Source organism: Neophocaena asiaeorientalis, unplaced genomic scaffold, assembly GCF_003031525.2.
Source record: "Neophocaena asiaeorientalis asiaeorientalis breed wild unplaced genomic scaffold, Neophocaena_asiaeorientalis_V1.1 scaffold19, whole genome shotgun sequence".
NCBI classification, from domain to species: domain Eukaryota; kingdom Metazoa; phylum Chordata; class Mammalia; order Artiodactyla; family Phocoenidae; genus Neophocaena; species Neophocaena asiaeorientalis.
In genome coordinates this window covers 8,041,888-8,066,672 of record NW_020173388.1, presented here as the reverse complement: position 1 = coordinate 8,066,672, position 24,785 = coordinate 8,041,888, and the positions used below count along the sequence as shown (strand labels likewise).

Sequence of the window (24,785 nt, the reverse complement as noted above, 5' to 3'; positions counted from 1 at the left end):
CATACCAATCTACAGAAATTTATTTCAATAACAGTTTTGATATAATTTTTATTTTTACTTTAAATAAAGTTAAATCTTTGTTGTTCTTAGCTTTATTAGCCTACTTTCAGCTGACTGCAACATGAAAAGTGATTACTGTGGTTACTATAAATTCAGTAAAGTGTCTCCAATTTCCCATCCTATCTCTGTCTTTTATAATATGTCTGCTATGTGTATGCATAAAAAAGTCCCAAGAGACATACTGCAAACTGTAAATAACTTGGGAGGATAGAATTGGTAGGGGGAGGGAGGTTATTATCACTCCTTACATTTATACATTTCTATATTATTAAACTTTTTTTGTTTTGTTTTGTTTTTTAATTTTTGGCTGCGTTGGGTCCTCAGTGCTGCGCGCGGGCTTTCTCTAGTTGTGGTGAGCGGGGGCTACTCTTCGTTGCGGTGCGTGGGCTTCTCATTTCTCATTGCGGTGGCTTCTCTTGTTGCTGAGCACGGGCTCTAGGCACGTGAGCCTCAGTAGCTGCGGCACACAGGTTCAGTAGCTGTGGCTCAGGCTCTAGAGCACAGGCTCAGTAGTTGTGGCTCACGAGCTTAGTTGCTCCACGGCATGTGGAATCCTCCTGGACCAGGGATCAAACCTGTGTCTCCTGCATTGGCAGGCAGATTCTTAACCACTGCACCACCAGGGAAGTCCCTAAAGTTGTTACTTTTACAAAATAGTTATATTCTTAGTTGTTTTTATCACCAGTCATATTATACAGGTATGTGTGACATATCGGACAAAATATGATTTGTTATGATCAGTTTCATAACATTCATATTCTTAATTACATCTTTACTAGTTCTCTCACTATTAACAATAGACATAAATTATATTTAATGGTGTTTAATTCCTTTGTAATAATTGTCCTAAGGGAAAAAGCAACATCTTGAAAGACCAATTATTTCTAACATTTTTAAACAGCTTTATTAAGATAGAATTTACATACATAAAATTTACCTGTTTTTAGTATTGAGTGATTTCTAGTTTATTTACAGAATAGTACAACCATGACCATAATCTTGGTTTAGAATATTTTCAGTATCCCAGAAAGGATCTTTGTACCCATTAGCAGTCATTTCCCATTTCTCTCTCCCCATCCCCTCTCCCATCCCTGGGCAACCACCAATCTATTTTGTCTCATAGATTTGCCTATTCTAGACATTCCATATGAATGGTATCATGCAGTATGTGGTCTTTTGTGGCTGACTTCTTTTACTTAGTTTAATGTTTTTGTGGTTTATCCATATTGTAGCATTTTTATTGCCCCGTAACACATTTTAAATTTTTTATTTATTTATTTATTTTTGGCTGCATTGGTTCTTTGTTGCTGAGCGCAGGCTTTCTCTAGTTGCGGCAAAGCGGGGGCTACTCTTTGTGTTGGTGCGCATGCTTCTTATTGCAGTGGCTTCTCTTGTCGCGGAGCATGGGCTCTAGGCTCTCGGGCTTCAGTAGTTGTGGCACGAGGGCTCAGTAGTTTTGGTGCACGGGCTTAGTTGCTCCGCAGCATGTGGGATCTTCCCGGACCAGGGCTCAAACCCGTGTCCCCTGCATTGGCAGGTGGATTCTTAACCACTGCACCACCAGGGAAGCCCCTCATATAGTCTTATGACAGGTACTTAAGGAAGGTTTCCTTGAAGAAGGGACATTTAAGTTGAGACTTCGTAGAAAGTACGAATGGGCTGGCCGAAGTTGGGCAAGGGAGGGTGAGGTAACCAAGAAGTGGAATTGAGTTTGTTTAAGGCAAGGGGAACAGCATGCACAAAATGACCTAGAAGCAAAAGTGTTGGGCTTTTCAGGAGTAGAAATTAGTACCATATGGCTATTATTTAGACTTGAGTGGTAGAGAAGGGTGAGAAATGTAGCTAAAAAAAAAAAGGTACTGCAACAGTTAGATCATTGCTGTGTTTCAAGGGCCATGGGGGCTGTGTTTTGGAAAAACTATCATAAGGGCAAAAGGAAACTGGCATAGAATTTTTAGCAGAGGAATATTAATAGATTCATTTTTCAGAAAACAATTTGGCTTCAATATATAGAATGGATTGGAAGGGAGCAAGACCAGAGATTTTAAAATTTTTTAAAGATTGTTCATTTTCAGAATTCTTCTGGCCATTCTTTGTCTTTACATTTTCATGTAACTTTTAGAATTAGGTTGTCCATTTCTATAAAAATGCCTGCTGACATTTTTGTGGGGATTGTATTCTGTTGATCAGTTTGGAAGAATTGACATCTTGACAACACTGAGTCTTCAGATCTAGGAACATGGTACATCTCTCCATTTATTTAAGTCTTCTTTCATTTCTCTCAGCAATGTTTTATTGTTTTCAGTGTACAACTCTTGCACTTCATTTGTTAAATTTATTCGTAAGTATTCTTTTTGATGCTCTTGTGAATGGAATTGTTATATTTATTTCATATTTAAGTTCATTGATATATAGAAATATGTTGATTTTTTTTTTTTTTGCCTGTTGATCTCATATCCTGTGACCTTGCTAAACACATTAATTAAGTCTAGTTGATTTCGTTTGCTTTCAGTAGATTCCTACAAAGGATTTTCTATGTACAGGATCATACTGTCTGTGAATAAAGACAATTTTACTTTTTTCTTTCCCACATGGATGCATTAATTTCTTGTTCTTGCCTTTCTGCACTGGCTAGACACTGTAGTACCACATTGAATAGAGATGTTGATAGTGTGCATTCTTAATTTTGTTCCCAGTCTTAGGAGAAGCATTCAGTTTTTTACCATTAGATCTATTTTCTGAAAGAGTTTGTATAGGATTGGCATTATTTTTCCTTAGTATTGATAAAATTAATAAGTGAAGGCATCTGGGCCTGGGCTTTTCTTTACAGGAAGATTTCTCATTACTAATTCAATTTATTTTTATAAATCTCTTTAGAGTCTCTATTTCTTCTTGAGTCCCATTTGATAACTTGTATCTTTCTAGGAATTTGTCTATCCAGTCTTCCAGTCTATCTGTTTTGTTGGCGTAAAGTTCTTCAAAATATTCCTTACAATTCTTTTCATATTGGTAGTGTTTGTAGCAATGCTTACTCCTTTTTTTTTAGTTTTATTGAGATATAATTGAGATACAGTACTGTATAAGTTTAAGGTGTACAGCATAATGACATTACTTACGTATTTTGCAAGGTGATTACCACAATAAGTTTATTTAACATTCATCATCTCATACAGATACAAAAGAGGGGGGGAAGAAGAAGAAAATTATTGTTTTCCTTGTGTTGAGAACTTTTAGGAAATGTTGGGCTTTTTTGTTTTGTTTTTTTTAATTGGAGTATAGTTGATTTACAGTATTGTGTTTCAGGTGTACAGCAAAATGAATCAGTTATACATACATGTATGTCCATTTATATTCTTTTCCCATAAATGCCATTACAAAACATTGTCTCTACTATAGTCTGTGCTATACAGTAGGTCCTTATTAGTTATATATAGTAGTGTGTATTACTCTTTCTTTCACATTTTGGCAATTCATGTGCAAGAAGCCAGACACACAAAACACACATTGTATGATTCTGTTTATATGAAATGTCTAGAAAAGAACATGGAGCAGAAAGCAGATTTGTTATTGCCTAGGGCTGGAGGTAGAAACCGAAAGGGGGTTTCTTTTTAGGGTGATAAAAATGTTCTAAAATTACATGGTGGTGATGGTTCGGGTAACTGAATACTAAATTCATCAAATTATACAATGAATTTTATGGTGCAGAAATTACACAGGCAAATTTTATGGCGTGTAAATTACATCTTGAAAAGGCTGTTTTTAAAAAAAGTTGTAAGGTACTTTTAGCATCTTTAAAAGTACAGAAACTACTATAAACTAAATGAATAAAACATCAATAATTCAAAATCAGTTTAAAACATCATAATCTCGCCTATACCAGGTGAATGGTAGGTAGCTTTCCTGTTTTTGTCAATGGCACTATAATTCTTTCAGTTACAACAGCTAAAAATTTAAGAGTAATTTTGTATTCTTCCATCTTTTTTTATTTCCTACCCTTATCAATTTGCCTACTAAAAACATTTTTTTCACTGATGCTTTTGAATTTCTTAAATAATAATATACAGTTCAGTCAAGAGGGACTGTTTTCTGATGGACACAGCCAATTTATTGATGGCTAATGTAACTTATAAGTTGAGATTGTCAAGATTTTACTTGTCAAGAAAACTTGAAAAATATTGCTTTATTCCCCTATTTCTGCTAAAATTAAGTCATAGAGGCCCAGTGGGAGAGCTGAACCTCCACCTCTATGCAGCATCAGCAAGACAGGAGGAGGCAGTGTCAGATGGGGCACTTTTTCTCCCTTTTCCCCATCCTCCATGAGTTAGTCAGATGCAGTAAAGGAGCTGATTTTACATCCCAGCCATCTGGAAGTGCAGTAATTTTGTTTACATCATAGATTTCACTTAAGTGTCTTAATTTGGAAACCACTCTGGTTAGAATTCAAGTAACTTCACATTTTTCATATAGAGTCACATTTGAAGTAAATTAACATCAATTGATGTAATCTGAACTAATCTGAGGAAAAACAAATGAAGTAGGAAGTATCTTCTCACCTTTTTGTTTTTATATACCTTCCCCAGGAGCTTATAAAATACTTTTCCTTTCTTCTTTACTGAAACTGAAGTAATTTCATAAATTGATTCATATTGTTATTAAGGATTTTTTAATGTATTGCTTTTCTCTGACGTATCATTTGAAAAAAGGGCTACAGAGTGGGTACTGCTTAAGTAAAAGGAATACATTACTAATGGTGAATGTGTGGTTTGTGGTAGGAAGGGAACTGGGAGTTGGAAAGCAAGGTATTTATCTGCCTTCTAGACAGGACTTAATGATATGGTTATATTAGGGAGTTAAGAACTATTGAAAACAGAATAAAATATTGTAAAGACATGTTTCTTCATAGTTTTTGAAATGAGAGTAAAAGAGAAAAATAAGACACATTTTAGGACTGGACAGTTGGCCTCATTTGGGTTCATTTAATAGTTGAGATTTGGGCTTATATTGATGATTGTAGTGTTGTTTTCTTCCTGTGCAGAAAGTAAATGTGGGTGATTTTAAACATACTCCATCGTTTTTACTCCCCATCCCCCAATTTAAATCTGTTCCAAAGGATCCCTATTTTATAATCTTGTGCTTAATAATTAACATTACCCTTTTTTGTTTTTGTTTTTTGTTTTCTTCTAGGCTGTATTCATCACCAAAGAAAAAACTTACACCAATGCAGAAATCAGTTAGTCCTTTAGTTTGGTGCAGGCAAGTTTTGGATTACCCAAGTCCTGATGTTGAATGTGCTAAAAAGTCTCTTATCCACAAACTTGATCAAACTATGTCAGGTATGTCTATAATTTTACTTGTAAATTCATCTCTTTGCTTTCTTTAATCAAAAAACAGATAAATGTTGACTAGTATGTTTTTAGGAAGGCAGTTCTTTGCTTAGGGGGTGTTTTCCAAATCACATTGTGCATGCCATCGTGAGTTTTTGCCATATGCACATAACCCTGTTCTGTTATTTTCTTAATAGCCTTTAAAAAAAATCTCCGTATTTTTATTTAGCTTCATCCTAAAAAATATCCATGAAATAATGGATTTTATGTAATAAGGTTTTTTCTGGTGCAAGCTAAAATAAATAATTATTTTTAAAAAATGTTTTGTCTGATATCATCTAAAATCATCTCACCAGCCTCAGGGAAATTCTGATGTGGTAGAAAGATACAAGTTGAGAACCAAAGAGCCCTCATTCTCACTCTGTCACTTTGTTGCTATGTGACTTTGCGAATTATTTAACTCCTATAAGCTCAGTTTTCTTATAAGCATGATGAACCCTGTAAGTGTTATTTAAGGATTAAATGATAATGTTGAAAGAGCCTAGCATGTTTTTCTGGCTCATGGTAGTGCTTAGTAAATGTATTCATTTCCCCTCTTTTTTTTTTTTTAACTTGGCATTTTAAGTTAAACTGCTTTTATGTTCTATTGTTTAATAGCATTCACAAAGCTGACAAAATGTGTCACTCTTTATGGCATTCAATGTAGCATGCCAGTGTGTTAGAAATGTAGGAAAAATATTATTGACTCTTTCTTGGAATTACTCTCAATCTTTTAAAAATAAGTTTCAAAAAATTTTTTTAAATTAAAAAAAAGAATATCAGTTTCTGGGAATTCCCTGGGGGTCCGGTGGATAGTACTCAACGCTTTCAGTGCTGGGGCCCTGGTTCAGTCCCTGGTCAGGGAACTAAGATACTGCAAGCCTCGCAGCGAGGCCAAAAAAAAAAAAAGAATATCAATTTCCTGGAATGCTCATGTAGTGAAAGATTGATGCATGATTACTAATCCTAAATAGAGTTTTGCTTTGTGTTTACTTGGCAGCCATGTCCTTAAAATTGCTTTTTTTTGGCTTTATTATTGAGGTACGTGCTCTTTTTTAGAGTGTAAGCTGCAAATGGTCAGGAAAAGCAGGGGGGAGCCTACACAGTTAAACTGTCATATAGTAAAGTGTAGTTTGTTGTGGCAGGAGCAGTGGTTATTATAAGAAAATAATGTATGGGATGGACATAGGAGAAAAAACCAAAGCTGTTGCACTTCAAAAGTAGCAATTGGAGTGAGTAGCTTTTTGCTTTATTATAACAAAGGCATTAAAGATAGTAGGAGCATGTAAGAAAAGCTGTTACTCTTGAACCAAAACTAGGTGTAATCAAGTACTGGATCTGCTTAACAGTGTTTAGATTTTATAGCTGTATGCACAGAGCAATAGCTATAGCTGTATATATTTAAAGAAAAATAATTTGGCTGTTGCAAGTTTGAACCTTGTAGTCCTAAACCTCTCTTTTCCCAAGTTAAAGGGAAGATTGTTTTTTAAATGTATTTTTTTTGATAAGGCAAAGCTTCCTAGGAACTTAGTTATTATATTCTAGCACAGCCGTTTTCTACTCCATCATACTCAGCTTCTCTTTAGTGTACCAGCATGTGTTCCTAAGATATTCTTCTCTTGTTTTTTTGATAGCGCATTATCTTTTTTACCCTTATTCTCCCTCCGGTTTTCTTTTCAGTCTTCTTTAAAGTTTCTCCCTTCTCTGCCCATCTTTTTGTGTGTGTTTTGGGGGGGGGGATAATATTTATATAGCACAAATTTCCCACTTTCACCATTTTTAAATATACAGTTCAGTGGCATTAAGTACATTCACATTGCCATCACTACTCTCTATCTCCAGAACTTTTTTGTTATCCCATACTAAAATTCTGTACCCATTAAACTTCCCATTCCTCCTGCCTTTCCCCCACCCCCGCCCCATCTGCCCAGGTCTCTCTTTTGCCCCATTTCTCTCTGTTTTGATGATTTCATCCATTCATACTATATCCAGTATCATCTTTATTCAAACTAATCTCCTTTATTTATGCATATAATCAATATTTTTTGAGAGCCTGTTATATATCAGGCGTTGGGGAAAGGGTAGCAGATACATGATGAAGAAAGACTAACACTGTACCTGCACTCACGGAGTTTGGCATCTAGTAGGGGAAACATGTTAATAAAATAATTTTTATAACTGGTGATATGTAATAAAAGAATGATCTACAGTGCTTTGAGCTTGGAGAAATTAGAATTTTACTTCAGGAAGTAATGTTTGGCCTGAGTCCTAAAGATTCAGGAAAATTTAAGTGGGCTAAAGGGGAAGGCGACAGAGGGAGTAGAGTGTTCCAGGCGGTGAGAACAGCGTGTGCAAAGGCTCTGTGGGAGGCCTTTGGGAGCATATGGGAGGGAGCCTGGTGTACATGAGGAACTGGACATGAGGTCAGAACAATATGTAGGAGCCAGACTCTGCAAGACCTTAGAGACCATGTTAAAGGTTTTGGACTTTATTCTAATATTCTAAAAGCAATGGGAAGATACTGAAGGGTTTTATTCAATGGTATGGTATGTGTTGGCAGGAAGAAGAAATGATAGGATTTGCACGTTGATGAGGACATGCTTAGCTGTAGTATGGAGAGTAGATTGGAGAGGGCCAAAAGTGAACCGTAGGATGCTTTTGAGGAGGGTTGATGATGATAGCTGGGTAGTGTGTGTTGGGGGGAAAGGGTCGTAGTGGAGATGAAAAGGTGTGAAAGGAAAAAGGAATGAACCAAATATGAGGAAATGAGGGAGAAGAAAGTATCAGCAGTGATTTCTAGGTTTCCAGCTTGTGTAATAGGATGAATGTTGTTATCATTCTGAGATAGAGACCCCAGGAAGAGAATTTGTTTTAGCTCGAAAATAATGAGTTTGGATTTGGACTTGTTGGCTCTGGGGTGCATTTGCCATACCCTCAGGGAAAACATTAAATGGGCAGCATATGTGGGACTGAAGCTCATGGAAACTTAGGCCTGGAGATATAAATAATGGATATTTGGGGGAATAGAGATAATAACTAATGTTGTGAGTATTAATGAGATTTCTCAAGAAAAAGAATATGGTTTAGAGTGAGAAGATAAAAGAGTTGAGAACTTGAAATGCTAGTGATTAAATAACCAAATAAAGAGAGACTGCGCTTCAAAGGAAATAGAAGAGTAAAGAGATAGGAAGGAATGAACACCCCTATTTCTGCTCAGGTTGATATATTGAGATCATGCTACATACTAAATATGTTTCGTGGTGTCTTGTCTCATGGTGAATATGTAGAAAATATGTAGAAAACTATACTGACCAACTTACCACACTATCCAACTAAACAGAAAAACTAAACAGAAAGCATGTGTTACTCCTCCCAAAACCAGTGCTCTGCTTATAGGCAAACCAGAAACTTCAGAAACATCTTATTGTTTTTTCCCTTTAGCAATCCTTACCAGGTTTTTTTTTTGGTTTTGGTTTTGGTTTTTTTGCGGTACGCAGGCCTCTCACTGTTGTGGCCTCTCCTGTTGCGGAGCACAGGCTCTGGACGCACAGGCTCAGCGGCCATGGCTCACGGGCCCAGGTGCTCCAAGGCATGTGGGATCTTCCCGGACTGGGGCACGAACCCGTGTCCCCTGCATCGGCAGGGGGACTGCCAACCACTGCGCCACCAGGGAAGCCCCGGTTTTTAATATTTATCCTTTTCTTCCTTTTTTTTTTTTTTGCCACTTTTATTGCCTAGTTCAGTCTAATCTATTTAACATTAGAATTTCCATCAGTTTTTTTTCCTTAAGCTGATTGGATCATATTACTCTTGCTCAAAAGTCCCTGATGGTGTTGTCACTGCTACTGAACAAATTTCAGACTCCTGAGCATAGTATTCCAGGCCTCCTGTGACCTGGCCCCAGCTGGTTGTTTCTGTTTTGTCCCTCACCATGAACTTTACCTTTCTAGATTACTCACTGTTATTCCCTGGACACTCTATGCATTTTCAAGACATGGTTTTAGTTTATGTTATAAACACAGATGAAAACATATACTTTCCCCACTTCCAGTGTCCTACCAAATTATCCTCTCAAGACTGCTCCCATGCCTCTCCTTCCAAAAAGCCTTACTACCTAGTTTCTCTCAGTTGTAATGAATTACTCCTATCTCATCATTTCCATTAGCCTCTTTGCGCCTTTATGATAGTACTCATTTCATTTTGCCTTGAAATCACTGTTTTTTCTGCCTGCACTACTTGGCTTTAGGCCTCTTGAGAAGAAGTACCATGTCACATTTGTGTATTTATTCTGCATAGTACTTTGGTGATGGTCATAAATATGAATAAGCTGTAGATTTTAGAATAGGGTGAAGAAAAGAAAAAATATTTTAAGTATTAATTTTTCTTGTATATAATTGATATCTTAGCCCTACTTTCATACTATTTTTATAATTTTATATGCATAGCACAAATTTTTCCCCTTTTTTGGCAGAAGTATTCTCCTTGGTCCAGAAAATGGGGCGGGGGGGGTTCTTTTTAAAAAAAGAATTCTTGTATGTTTGACCTTAATCTGGCCTAAATAGTCAGTATTGCTTTATTTTTTCAAAAATCCAAACTTTGGAACGACTATTTTTAAAACTCATTATTTCATAGTTTTTTGTTGTTATTAGCAGTATGTGTTTGTTATAGAAAAATGAGAGAACACAAATATGCTTTTATATTCATTTTATTTTTAAAGGCCATTCAAGGTTGACACAGTTGGAATAAACTTTCCAACAAGATAGAAGTAACTTAATTTAGTAGCTAATAATTTGTTGAGGAGATATTCTTCCTATAGTATTATTTCTGTTTGGTGTGGCTCCTGTTTTATTTGCATAACAAAATTTAAGATAGTGGAAATATTTTGTTGGGATTATTAATGTGATATATTTCTCTCCACTACTATAGAAATGTTTCTGTGTTTAAACTGAGATAATGACTTACTGAATTTCCTAATTGGAAAATTTTTTTTTTAATAAATTTATTTTTATTTATATTTTTAATTTTTGGCTGCGTTGGGTCTTCGTTGCTGCGCACGGGCTTTCTCTAGTTGGGGCGAGTGGGGCCTACTCTTCATTGCGGTGCGCGGGCTTCTCATTGCAGTGGCTTCTCTTGTTGCAGAGCATGGGCTCTAGGTGCATGGGCTTCAGTAGTTGTGGCACATGGGCTCAGTAGTTGTGGCGCACGGGCTTGGTTGCTCCGCAGCATGTGGAATCTTCCCGGACCAAGGCTCGAACCCTTGTCCCCTGCATTGGCAGGCGGATTCTTAACCGCTCCGCCACCAGGGATGTCCCCCAGTAGGAAAACTTTTGCGATGTTATTAGCCTTTTCTTCAATTTGATTTTTCCCCTTGTCATTAATGCAGCTCTCAAGAGGCAGAATTTGTATAATAATCCTTTCAACTCCATCAGTTACACAAGTCCTTACAGTCCAAATGCCAGTAGCCCATACAGCAGTGGTTTCAATTCTCCGTCCTCAACCCCAGTGCGACCTCCTATAGTCAAACAGCTAATACTTCCTGGAAATTCAGGTAAGGAGAGACAAAATGGAGTAATTAAGAAATGGTTTTTAACTTACTGCCCTGCCTCAGAAAATAACTTACTCATCAGTAGTTCAAGTTCCTTTATTTATGAAACCTCCAACTGGTTAGAGAAGATATCATTGAGGTGCTACTTAGCACCAGGTAGTATGATACTGGGCACCAGTGATACAGATAAGCCAAGTTACATTCATAAAGTTTTCTTTAGCATGTGTGTAAAAGTTTTTTAATGTGGCTTGATAAAATAGCGTCACAGGCTTTATTTTTTTAACCAGTAGATGCTTACTGAGTAGCTTGCTTAGGTTGTAAAAGCTACAGAGTTAAACTCTTCTAATAGGAGTTTTAATAAGCTTTGATATTGTAGTTAAATAATAGTACAAGGCTGTATATGAATGTGCCAAGAGGGTGTTTAGAGCTCTAAATGATATGGGAGAGGGATAGATTGCTATAATTGGGGGAAGAATGTTCTGCTGTGGTTCTGTGACTGAGACTGTTATTCTGTAGCTTACTGTTCTTTAGATTTCAGCATTCAGTTACTCTTATTACTGCTATTGGTATGATTAATTATCATAGCTTCCTTAAAAATTAAAGTATTATTAACCACATCAAACTTTTGATTTGTATACTCCCTAGTCTCATCACTTATTGACCCTGAAGTTTGTTCTGTACGTAGGTTGTTACTTGCTACTTATTTCACCCATGACTGTTGTACTAAAAAGGTTGTATTTGTTTAATATAGAGAATTTTATTCAGGCACTATTTGAGACTGACCTTATAGTACTTTTCCTATCATGTGCACTATGCTCTTCTTGACAACATAAACTGTTTCGTATTCTTCTTGCTCTTTTTATGTGCCATTCGTGTTGGAGCTGACTCTTATGGTGAAGAATTCTGGAGAACAAGTTTCAAATAAATCTGTATTAGAAATATTGGTGACAGTCCTGGGATTTTTTAAATTCTTCATTAGAAGTTGATGATCTGATGAAAGCATTTCCTTAGAAACAAATTAGAGTCTTTTGGATATGTATATGCTTTATTCCTCTGACCTGTCTTCTATCCCCCTTTTGGTTTACAGTGATAAAATGAATTTTTTCATCCAGTCATTTTCTTCATCCCATCTTTGTGCTTCACTAGTTAACTTCAGAGAACTCCTTGGATCCCCATTACTAGTTTAGCGAAGGAATTTTGTAAACATGGCATAATGCAGGAGAAATGAGCTTAGTGTTCTTTTTTTGGTTTGTTCCTAAATCTCTAAGGAGTCCTGATTTTCCTCAAATTATAGCTTTCTTGTTTAGGAAAAGTAGGTGCTTTATTCAAGGGAAAAGATGGTGGTATTTGCTAGTGACTGAATTTGGGAGGAGAAAACACATCTTAAATTCATCTATTTATAGAGTAGTTTCATTGGCTACCTTGTAAAAGTTGAAATCCTATAGCATGTATTATTGAACATTAATTACTTGCCAGGTACTGTTTTGAAAACTTAATTGTTTCATAAGAATATAGATAAGTTATAGCTATAAGAAAATGTGTTTTGTATTTGTCATTATATATGAAGGAGTCTCTGTAGCCCTCTTTATACTTAATCAGGACAATTTTTAATTTTAACATTTGGGAATTTTATAAACAGAAAAGGCAGAATAACAATGAACTGAATCCAAAGATATAATATCAAGTTAATTGCAACAGATGTTTATTCAACTTTTGTTTCACTGAAGTTTGAATCATTTTCTTTTTTAAGGTAATTTGAAAAGTTCGTCAGACAGAAATCCTCCACTCAGTCCTCAATCCTCTATAGACAGTGAATTAAGTGCTTCAGAATTAGATGAAGATTCAATTGGATCCAATTATAAGCTAAATGATGTAACTGATGTGCAGATTCTAGCTCGGATGCAGGAAGAAAGTAAGTATTTTAATTGTTAAAGTTGTGGTCTTTCATTACTGTACAAATTTGTTGTTGTTATTAAATATGTCAAAGTGTTGTGGAATAATAATGTAGTAAGAATAGAAATGTTGAAATTTCAGAGGCTTTTTCAACAAGTGGACTGGTTTGTTCATTAACTTGATTTTAGAGTCCATAGTATGTAGAGCGGTTTGCTGTGTGAGGAGCAAAGAAAAACAGGCTATGCTCTGCTTCTGTGACTGGTAATCATACCCTGCATGTTACTCTACACTGTAACTCTGTAGTTATTACTCGGTTGCTCTTTGTTTTCTTAGTGTAGACCAGAGTTTCTCAACTGTTCTTTCATTATTGCCTCCCCAAGGAGCCGATTTAGACATTTTTCCCCCTTTTTACCCACCCCCACTCCCGTTAAATTTTAATACCGTTGATATACTGTATATCTCTTTTTGTACTGTAAGGGCCACAAACTATTATGATATCTAAGATTTTTTTCACATCCCCCAAATCATTTTTTTTCTCCTTGGGGGCAGATTTTATCTTTCTTAGAATGTTTGGTGTAGTCTGTAAAAAAGACCTTCATGGGAAAATCGGGATTGTGACATTAAGTTAAATGAAGCATGTGATGTTGCTTTGCAAAGTGGTCCTTGCAACTTTTTAGGTCACATATACCTTTGAGAATCTGATAAAAGTGTTGTCCCCTGTCATTCCCAAAATATGCATATGCACAAAATTTTTCATACTATTTCAAGGGCTCATTAGTGCCCTGACTCTCATCTGAATGTAAGATGTTGGTGGTAGTATTATTCTTGCCTGTATATTTTATTGTATGATGCCATAGGCTTAACTGTGAAGGAAGCACTCTCTCTAACCTTCATAATGAAAAGATCCTTGAAACACAGATTTCAGAGTCTTGACAGTTGGCTGAGGTAATGGAGCAATGCTATAGTTTAGTTCAAATTTTTTCTGTTTAGGTCCTTTCTTTTATGTAAATATGTAGTAAGTTTTATCAAGCTATAACATTTATTAAGAAACTGCAATGTTTCTCACTCTGCTAATTCTTGTCTCATTTTCACACATCTTCCCTTAGAAAGATAGAAAGCTTTGGTGCTTGTTTTATCTATATTTAGCCCTAGAAACTAATAACATTTTACCCTTTTCTTCTGTAACTTTGTGTATGTAACTCCTCACTGGGAGTATGGTATTGTCAGCTAGTGAGGGGTTACTTATTGGCATGGATGTGAAAAAAGAATAAAGAATGCTGTGTAACTACCAGTTAGAATAAACTCACTCATTTCTTCTTTGAATCCTGACTTTTTAGACTGCAGTATTTTGTTAGAAATTCAACCAGCTATTTGCTGTAGTTTTCATATTGTGTGTTGGTAATGCATAATAGAAATTTTAGTCTTACTTTAAAAATCCTTTCTAAGCTATTCACACGCACAAATATTTCTTTTCCTGGTGAATTTTTTAAAAAATAAAACAAAAAATGCTGAAAATGTGTGTGATACCTCCTTGAAAGCACCAGCTTTTTTTTTTTTTTTTTTTAAAGAGAGAATGAGTTTCCTTTTTACAACATTGTTTCTCCCATTCTTTGGTAACAAAAATGAAGAGTAACAGATTTGGGCGTTTGCCTGGTTAAGCTCCCTCATTTTTAAAATGAGAAACACACAATCCCATAGTGGTTGTGACTTCCCTAAGATCCCCTTGTTAATGGAGAACCTGCATTGGGATCTGGATTTTTCTTTTTTAAAACACCGCTCTTCTCACTGGTCTGTCATCTTTTGCTAGGTGACTTTAGTGCCATGTTTGCTATAAGATGACACTAAGTAATTTGTTGGTTACTACCGTGGTCCCCAAACCTGACCAAAGGGCTAGACGGGCCCTAGGAATCTAGTTTTACAGGTACCCTGGTGTGATTCTCATCCACTACTTTGGGGAACCATGTTGATATCACTTTCTGTGAATGAATATATAACTTAAAAGTTTGATACTTCTCTAGAACAGATCTTTTGGGCTAAACTGCCAATAGTTAGGAGGACTTCCTCAAAATGTTATCTAAATTCCATACATTATTTTCAATTGTAATTTTTTTTCTCGTTGAATATCTATCAGCATTTGTTTTTATTCTAGAAGGTTTTATACTATTTGAAGAGCTCCTAAGGTTGCTTGGGTATTTCTGGAGGTATCAATATAATTAAGGGACTCCTTTGAAAATTCTTACTTGATGGCTTAGAATTTATCTTGTTTTATTGAAGTCTCTTAGGTTATGAAACAACTGAAATTATGTTTGTGTCCAAGTATTGAATTCCTAAGAGTGGGATAGAAGTTTCCTTCATCATCTTCTTGAGTAAGATTAATGCAAGGATTCAGTATCCAGGGAGTATATTTACTCACTGATGTATTCTTTACACTGGTTGGGCAGTAATTGTTTTCCTTCAGTATTCCTTTAATGTTAATCTCAAATTTGGATTACTGTCTTTTGGAGTAGAAATATTTTTAAATTTATTGTTCTATTTTTAATATAGATTTCGGATTCAAGAAGAAATGTTGAAATTGGGCAAAAATTTATGAATTTCATTTAATTTAAAAATAGGCTTTTAGATGTGGTATATGCATCCTTATGTGTGGGAAAGTCTAAGGTGAATCAAGTGAAAGGGAGTTTTCCTTTACACGTTATACCCTATTTGAATTTCTCAATGATAATCTTTTGCTTTTAAACCTTAAAAATATTTAAATGTTTAAAAATAAAACTAAAGAAATAAAATAACACATTCATTATTGTCAGGTCTCCGGCAAGAATATGCAGCCACCGCATCTCGGCGCAGTTCTGGTTCATCTTGCAATTCTACAAGACGGGGTACTTTTAGTGATCAGGAACTTGATGCACAAAGTTTAGATGATGAAGATGACAATATGCATCATGCAGTATACCCTGCTGTTAACAGGTTTTCACCATCACCACGCAATTCACCTCGACCATCTCCTAAGCAGTCACCCCGAAATTCACCTCGTTCTCGATCTCCTGCTCGGGGAATAGAATATAGTAGAGTGTCCCCACAGCCTATGATTAGCCGCTTACAGCAACCTCGCCTTTCCCTTCAAGGCCATCCCACAGATTTACAGACAACCAGTGTTAAAAATGAAGGTAACTATAATGTCTGGAAAAACTTTGTCCTTCAGGGCTTCCCTGGTGGCACAGTGGTTGAGAGTCCACCTGCCGATGCTGCCGATGCAGGGGATGCGGGTTCGTGCCACGGTCCAGGAAGATCCCACGTGCCGCAGAGCGGCTGGGCCCGTTGAGCCATGGCCGCTGAGCCTGCGCATCTGGAGCCTGTGCTCCGCAACGGGAGAGGCCACAACAGTGAGAGGCCCGTGTACCGCAAAAAAAAAAAAAAAAATTTGCCCTTCATATTTCAGTATGAAAGTAACAGAACCAAGGTTCTGTATTTTAGAAAGTAGATCAAGAATTTAGACAGTTTATTGTTTTATTAATACTGAGTCAGGGACTTCCCTGGTGGCACAGTGGTTGAGAATCCGCCTGCCAATGGAGGGGACATGGGTTTGCGCCCTGGTCTGGGAAGATCCCACATCATGCCATGGAGCATCTAAGCCCGTGTGCCACAACTACTGAGCCTGTGAGGCGCAGCTACTGAAGCCCACGAGCCTAGGGCCCGTGCTCCATGACAGGAGGAGCCACCACAATGAGAAGCCTGTGCACTGCAAGGAAGAGTAGCCCCCGCTTGCCGCAACTAGAGAAAGCCCACGCACAGCAGCGAAGATCCAACGCAGCCAAAAATAAATACAATAAAATAAATAAATTTATTTAAAAAATACTGAGTCAATGCAAAAATAAAGGAAGAAGTGAATTTAATTTTACTTGATTATGTTAGTTTTGCTTTGTTATACTCATGAAGTGATCTGTGTGGACTCTAGAGCACAGACTCAGTAGTTGTGGCACACGGGCTTAGTTGCTCTGTGGCATGTGGGATCTTCCTGGACCAGGGAATCAAACCCATGTCTCCTGCATTGGCAGGCGGATTCTTAACCACTGAGCCACCAGGGAAGTCCCTGTGTATAGATCTTGATTTAAGTAATTTATGGTTCTTTTAAACAGTTCTACCCATTTATAGAAACTGTATTGTTTATTTTTATAAGACGTGTACTTCCTGTTAGCTCTTCTAAAATATGCATAACACTTAAATAATTTTATTTTTTTTTAATTTATTTATTTTTTTAATTTTTACTTTTGGCTGTGTTGGGTCTTTGTTGCTGTAGGCGGGCTTTCTCTAGTTGCGGCAAGCAGGGGCTACTCTTCATTGCGCTACTCAGGCTTCTCATTGCGGTGGCTTCTCTTGTTGCAGAGCACGGGCTCTAGGTGCATGGGCTCAGTAGTTGTGTCTTGCAGGCTCTAGAGCACAGGCTCAGTAGTTGTGGGGCACAGGCTTAGTTGCTCCATGGCATGTGGGATCTTCCCAGACCAGGGCTCAAACCTGTGTTCCCTGCATTGGCAGGTGAATTCTTAACCACTGCACTACAGAGAGGCCCAAGAATTTGATTTTTGAATGTTAATTAATTTTAATTTTCTCCATCGGAAAGAATGTTTTGATTTTTTCTTTTAATTAAATTTCTCTTGTCATAGAAAAACTAAGACGCAGTCTTCCAAACCTATCCCGAACATCCAATACACAAGTTGACTCAGTGAAAAGCAGCAGAAGTGACTCAAATTTTCAAGTGCCAAATGGAGGAATACCTCGCATGCAACCTCAGGCTTCAGCCAGTAAGTATCCTTTATGTATCAGTTATTTAAAGATAAATGAAAATTATAGATTTTAATTTTGTGCTGAATAGCTGTATTAAACTATAGTAAAATGTAGTGATTATCAATTGCTATAAGATGATCATAGCTATATTAAAATTTAAAATTTGTCCCTATAAAATACCCAATTGTATCAATACTTAAATCTGTATGAAACTGTGGTCTCTCTAGAATTCTAAAATAAGCAAGTTCTAGCTGTTTAATGTATAAATATATATGCCTTAAAAACCTTATATTCTGCAATACTCAACATTAAAAATGACAGGATTTTGGGGGGAAATAGTCCTGAAGCAGACCACTTAAAACCCAAGGAGCTTTCTTACTAGAACATTAATAAAAACAATAATGATCCCATGAAAATAATAGCACAATTAAAGGCATGTTAAATTCTTAATAAATAAAATAAATACTCCAGCAAATGTAGAATTTCATTTTTAAAAAAAGTTGAAGGTAACCTGATGGAAAGGAACGTTGAGACCGTTGAATTAAGGAGACATACGCACCATAAACAAAGATCAGATAATCATGCAGAAGGAACTTCTAAGACAAAGTGGCCAAACTGAGCCAAGAAGTGATGTGGGAGTAGATGGCACTCTGTACTTTACAGAGAGACTAAAACAGAATTGAATACTTTTTTCCAAAAAGTATTGCGTATTAAGTAGGGTAGATATGAGCATGCAGTCAAACCAGTTTTAAACAACTATCAGAGTTATTTCTACAATCTTAGAAATGCTCAATATGCATGCCTTCTATCCCACAGTTCACATCAGTTTTGTAGTTTGATTCATTCAGTTCCTTTGTAGCATGTTTACTGTCAGTGGTTGAAGTGGTCACTGTGATGTGAACCACTGAGATGTGGTTCCTTCATTTCCTCAAAGCTGTGACAAAGAAGTGATACAAACACGGGTTATTGACTGTCCATTTATAACTTGTGTATTGAGTAACACAACTTTGAAAGCATTCAACTCTTTTTAAATCCCCTTGCACTCTTCCTTGGCTCTGTTGTGTTTAGCTGACTTTGTGTAGTTTGTATTAAGCTGCTGTTACTTGGTGGCTCAAAAATCCAGTCCAGAAAAAAGTACATTTGAACCAAAGTGACTTTTGTGATATATTGATAAATTTTCCCTATTTACAAATTGCATGTAATATTATTTTTATTATACAACTCACATTGTACGGTATCAAACATTCATAATTCTGTTTAATCCTCTGAACAATTCTATGAAGTAGGTTCAATTACTAACACATTTTACAAATTAGGAAATTGAAGCTTTGAAAGGTTACATAAGTTATCTATGATCATACCAAAGAGCTTATAAGTAGCAAGTTAGGATTCAGACCCATGTTGATCCTGATTGAAAGCCAAAGCCCATTTAGAGAGATTTGTCACATCAGTGGTTTAGTACTAAGACATAAAAATTATCCAGAAATATTATTTCTTTTTTTTTCTAAGATAAACTCTAAAATTTAAGGCATTGTAGAAAACTGATACCTAGAGATTTGGGTACCTCATTTTTTTAGATGGAGGTGTGCAAAAACATGTTTGTATATCACATTAAATTTTAAACACACAGACCATGTGAACTGTGTGTTTAAGAGTGCCGTTATGGTACTCATGTGGTACTCATAAATGGTGTAGAAAATAGAGATTCACAAACTTTTAAAAATGAATGTAAAGATACAGTTTGAACTCTAAGTTATTGCTGAAGTGGTGAGTGATAGGTTTTGTGCCTTTAAACCTGCAAATTAAGTTAATTTGATTTAATAATATCCTGTTTCTGGGGTTTTCTTCCCCCTTGGGAAGAGCAATTCACAGTGTTAATACAACAGGAAAGAAACTTTTATATCGTTAAGAATATTAAGTAACAAAACTCATGTATATTATAAGCTACACTTTTACAGTCTGTGCACAGATAATCCAAAACACCATTTTCACTTGGCTTTCAGAGGTGCTTTAATACTTAGTTTGAAATTGTTAAATTCTGAATTTCTCAAATCTTTCCATGACATATTTTCAGACTGCTTCCCAGCTCTTTGATGAAACCAGCTATATCTATATCCTTTTTACCTCATTCCATTATTGTCAGTACCAAATCTTTACTCAGATTTGTTCGCTCATGCCCTCATACATGCTGTTTGTTTATTTAACCTATTCTAGCATCTTAAAGCTGTATGGAAATGAAAAATAACTCTTTACAAAAAGAGAAGGAACAATAAAAGATTGAGAACCTAGGATAAAAATGTTAATAAAAAAGAATATATTGACAATATCTTAAACTTTATGATAACTACTCACCTTCTCTAGTGGTAGAATTACCATTGTATAATCAACTGCTGATTCCCTAGAATTTTTTCTTCCTGTAGGTAAATTAGTTTTTTCTTTTTCCCCAGAAGTTGATAATTAAGGAAAATACATAAAGAAACATAATGAGATTCTAATCACTAATTTACTTTTAAGTGGGATATATGTATACTGTTTCATAGTCGTATTTCAATATTTGAATAATGTATAGGCAGAAGAAAAAGTAAGGTACCATCGTTTTTTAAAAATTGCGTATACTTGTTTATTTTTATATGTGTAGCTGTAGTGAAGCTTATTTATGATGAAAATGTCACAAATATTTATTTTAGTATAGAATCACACTACTCACAAAAACGTATTTGGAAAGTAGTAAATCCAGAATATTGGCAGGTTTAAAATTTAATAAAGTTTATTTTATAAAAATATTTAAAACTTGAGAGTTCCTTGGAGGTCCAGTAGTTAGGACTTGGCCTTTCACTGCCGTGGCCCCAGGTTCAGTCCCTGGTTGGGGAACTAAGATAACGGAAGCCGTGTGGCACAGCCAAAAAAAAAGAAAAAAAATTTAAAACGTTTTGTTTAAAGTTAATACATTAGAAAGCAAAATAAAGTGTTACCTATTTTTCTGAAAATTTTACATATATCTTTGATACATAATATATATGTGTGTTTTAACTAGTGTGTGCATATAGGTGTACTGTTTTCATAATAGCCTTTTTATTTTGATATATAATTATGTACAGATATTACAATGGCAAGTTTTATATATGAATTAGCATTTTAAATATTTTATATAAACCAAGTTTATATATTTGCTGCATTTTATTTTCTTATAAGTATTTTTCCAGCTCTTAAGTGGTAAAGCTTTGGTTCTTACTTGCTGGTCTGCATGAACCTAACTTTGCAAGGTTGCTTTATTTCCACCTAAGGGACCACTTCTTTTGCCTTGTTACTATGCCAGTCACTATTTTTATATGCTTATTTGCTATGGCTGCATTATTGTGGATGTTGGCATTCAAATATGAATATTATGAGAGTTCTAATATATTTTCATTTTGATAGCTATTACCAATTCTTGACTTTTATATTTGGAAAATGTGAGTAACTTAAAAAGTTTAAGAAAACCAGAGCATTGCAGAGGTCATGGATACATGTAATTTTCTCAGATTCTCCAGTTAAAGGAAGGAATGTTTCTCATGGACAGTTTTTCAAAAGACTAGTGCTTGCTTTCTAAGACCACTGGAGCACAGGTTTAATAGAAAGTTTAATTTTCAGAAAAATATAGGAATTACTGGTTCAGAAATAAGAGAAGAGAGAAAAACCCAAGGCAATCTGCTGATTTTATAAAAAGTAGTATGAGTTTACTTTCACATGTATTGTCCCATTTGAACCTCACAACATCTCATTCTTCATTTTTATAGAGAGGGAAAAGAGATCCATATAAATTATATATACAATGTCAAGTAACTAGAAAAGTGGCAAAACCAAGCCAAATTACTCCCTCTTCTCAACTCCTCCATGAGTCTTCTGATTTCCTCCCAATCATTGTTTGGATTACATCATGCTGACCTAATTTCAAATGAGGAGGCATCTTGGAAAATATTCTTGGATGACTCTACTGGAGCATGATTTGAGACTGAACTATAAATACTTTGTGAATTACCACAAAAGAGTAAAATAAGTCATTGTAACATTTATCCACTTGCTTGCTTACATTTAACTAAATGGAAGAATATATTTGAATAGAATACAGAGTATACTCCCAAAGAAGAGATGTATAGGATCAGTATTGTACTCTGGACCTCTCACTGAAGAGGAAGTGTCCAGGGCAGTTGTCAGCTTATACATAGGCCAGACTGCACTTAGGCCCATGGGAAAGGAATTCTCATCCAGATTTCACTTGTAACCAAAACACTAAAAGGTTACACTCAAATTTTATATAATTATGAAACATAAATTGAAATAAATAAGTCATGATAAATCTGTGTAATTGGCTAATGTACAAATGAGTGAGATACTTGTAGAACCCCTGTTTAAGGATAAGTAGTGTAATGATGTTGTCAGTTATCACAAAGAGATTTTATAAATGTAGTTTTTCTGACCTTTACTTCTGGAAATGTTGATTGAATACATCTGGGATGGGGACCCAGAATCTATTTTTTAGAAGTGTCTTAGCTGACTCTGGCATATTTAAGTTTGAGAACCACTCAATTGGACCTCAGCTGTGGAGGATCTCGAATATTTAGTTTGAATCTCTGGATTTTATCCAGTACTCAGTCACTTATGTGTTTCTTAATTATTCAACAGATATTTATTGGGTGTATATGTTCTAAGCACTGGGAATATAAATGTGAAAGAGACAGCTCATGCCCTCCAAAAGAGGAAGTGATAGGCAGGAAGTGATGTGGGAACAGGAGAGGCATTACACTGCAGTATGAAGAGGTTTTCAGGAAAGGTATTGAAAGATGTCTCAGCCAACTCTGGAGGAGTTGTCACACGAGGAAAGGAAGTATAAGTTTTCCAAACAGTGGGACCAGTAATGAAGCCTTAAGAATGGCATCCTGATTATAGTGGTTTTGTTTGACTAAAGTGTGGGTCACAGGATGGTTAGTTGGTGCAGTGACCAAGGATGAGAGATGTAGGTAGGGGTTAGATTGTGGGAGCTTTTAAATATCATGTTGGGAATTCCCCGGCAGTCCAGTGGTTAAGACTGCATGCTTTCATTGCCGAGGGTGCGGGTTCGATCCCTGGTCAGGGAACTAAGATCCCACGAGCCACACAGTGCAGCCAAAAAAATAAATGAATCAAATAAATTTCATATTAAGGAGTTTAGATTTCATCTTATAAGCATGGCGAGCCATCATAGTCTTTTAATCAGGGTTACTTCTTAAGAAACTCAGTCTGGTAGCAATGTGGAGAATGGATTAAAGTTTTAGAAGGATTTGGAGACTTTCAGTTTAACTACTATAATTTGTCTTTAAAAAGTGATTTTGGGGACTTCTCTGGCGGTCCAGTGGTTAGGACTTGACACTTTCACTGCCTGGGCCTGGGTTTGATCCCGGTTGGGGAACTAAGATCCCGCAAGCTGTGCGGACAAAATAAATAAAAAGTGGTTTCGTCATTAGAAAACAGATCAAATTACGATTGATAATTCAGATTAAAATTTAGTTTTTGTTCTTATTTGAGTAACATTATGTGACTTTGTGGTATCTCATGAAAATCATTCATTTCCTTCCATCTGTATCAGGCAAATTTAGAGTATACTGCCTGATCCTATTTGCTATAAACAGGATCCTATCTGATTCTTTGACTTATTGTTGGACAGTTTTCACTTGTCTGTAGATGCTGTTCTTGTGGCATCACCCATGAAACTTGAGGGATAAATAAGTTCCGGAGTTATTGTAGCTATTAATTTAAATAAGATCTTTCCAGGACAGTTGATTAGAGGTGATATGTTAAACCCTCGTTTAAAAAATTTTAATAATTAATAGATACTGTGTATTGCCAGTGTATGTACAGTTGGTTACCTTTTGCCCTCATTTACTCCACTCCAATCACCATGACCTACTTCTGTTCTTCAAATATAGCAGGCACACTCCTACCTCAGGTCCTTACTGCTGCTTTTCCTTCCATATCGAGTGCATTCCCCTGATATCTGTATGGCTCACTTCCTCTCTTCCTTCAGATCTTTGGGCAAATGTCATCTCAGGGAAATATTTCCTGATGACTCTATTTGTAATTGCAACTTAAATTTCCTACTTCTTGTCCCCCTTTCCTACTTAATATTTTCCTTAGCAGCTATCACCATCTTGCAGGCCATATATTTTACTCTTTGTTTATTGTGTTTCCCCTTCCCTAAAATCTTAGTTACATGAAAGTAGGAACTTTGTCTATCTAGCTGGATACTGAATCCATTGTTCCTAAAACAGTGCCTCTAATAAAGTAGATAATTACTTGAAAGAATGAAAGAAAGCAGGAATGAATGAATGAGTGAATGAATGAAAAAATGGTTGAAAGCATGTATGAATAAATATGTAAATGAAGAATATTCAATGACGATAGCATCCTATATTTCTGTGGGATAGATATGAGGTAATGCATTATAAAATTGGTATTTTTTAGGTTTGGAGAATTTTTTGTTTGCTTGCCTGGCAATATATTTAACTTAAACTGGCATACAATATTGTTTAGCAGCAGTAATGTGTTGTAGTAAGTGTTACAGAAATTGAAATCAAATGCATTTGGTACTTTTTAAAAGTGTTTACTATTAGACAGTGAGAAAATCCTATCAGCATTGATACGGTTAAGCAATAGAGGGAAAGAAAAATTCTCCTTAATTCTTTTTGGTGATATATCAAGTAATCCATTTATCAGCCCAATGATAGTTTAAACTCTGGCCAGATTTATGGTTTGAGATCTCTTTTTGTGGGCGGGTTGGGGGCGTTGCATATAGATCCTAGAGGTATATGAAGTCTGACTTTCAAATGGGTAGAACGACATTTTAGAGCCACTTAAATAGGTGACTGAAGTGGTACATGTGGGAATCATCAGTCATTGGAGCCAAAGTGAGATTTAACTCCAGATGGCTCTGAACTGCAGCTTAATTGCCGGTTATGAGAGTTTTGCTGCAGTTAATAGATTAGGAGTTCCAAAGAAAGCTTAGAACTCCTCATTGATCACTTTAAAAACCAGATGCTCTGACTCTTCCAAATCCCTCAACCCCAACACATACACACCCCTGCCCACCCCGTATGCATGTGTGCATAGTCCAGATATGTTGCTACCCAAAG

At 35.9% G+C, this 24,785-nt stretch overlaps 1 protein-coding gene across 4 annotated transcripts in view; it reads left to right on the top strand.

Moving 5' to 3' along the window:
- Positions 1-24,785, top strand: part of SLAIN2 (SLAIN family member 2) — a 78,880-nt gene that overhangs the window by 26,132 nt on the left and 27,963 nt on the right. For 3 of the 4 annotated variants that reach the window (XM_024746707.1, XM_024746709.1, XM_024746706.1), the window contains exons 2-6: positions 5,245-5,393; positions 10,807-10,971; positions 12,719-12,880; positions 15,666-16,025; positions 17,520-17,657. In XM_024746707.1, coding sequence (XP_024602475.1) covers positions 5,245-5,393; positions 10,807-10,971; positions 12,719-12,880; positions 15,666-16,025; positions 17,520-17,657 — 974 coding nt within the window. The remainder of the gene's footprint in view (positions 1-5,244; positions 5,394-10,806; positions 10,972-12,718; positions 12,881-15,665; positions 16,026-17,519; positions 17,658-24,785) is intronic. The other variant, XM_024746708.1, reaches the window with a different exon arrangement.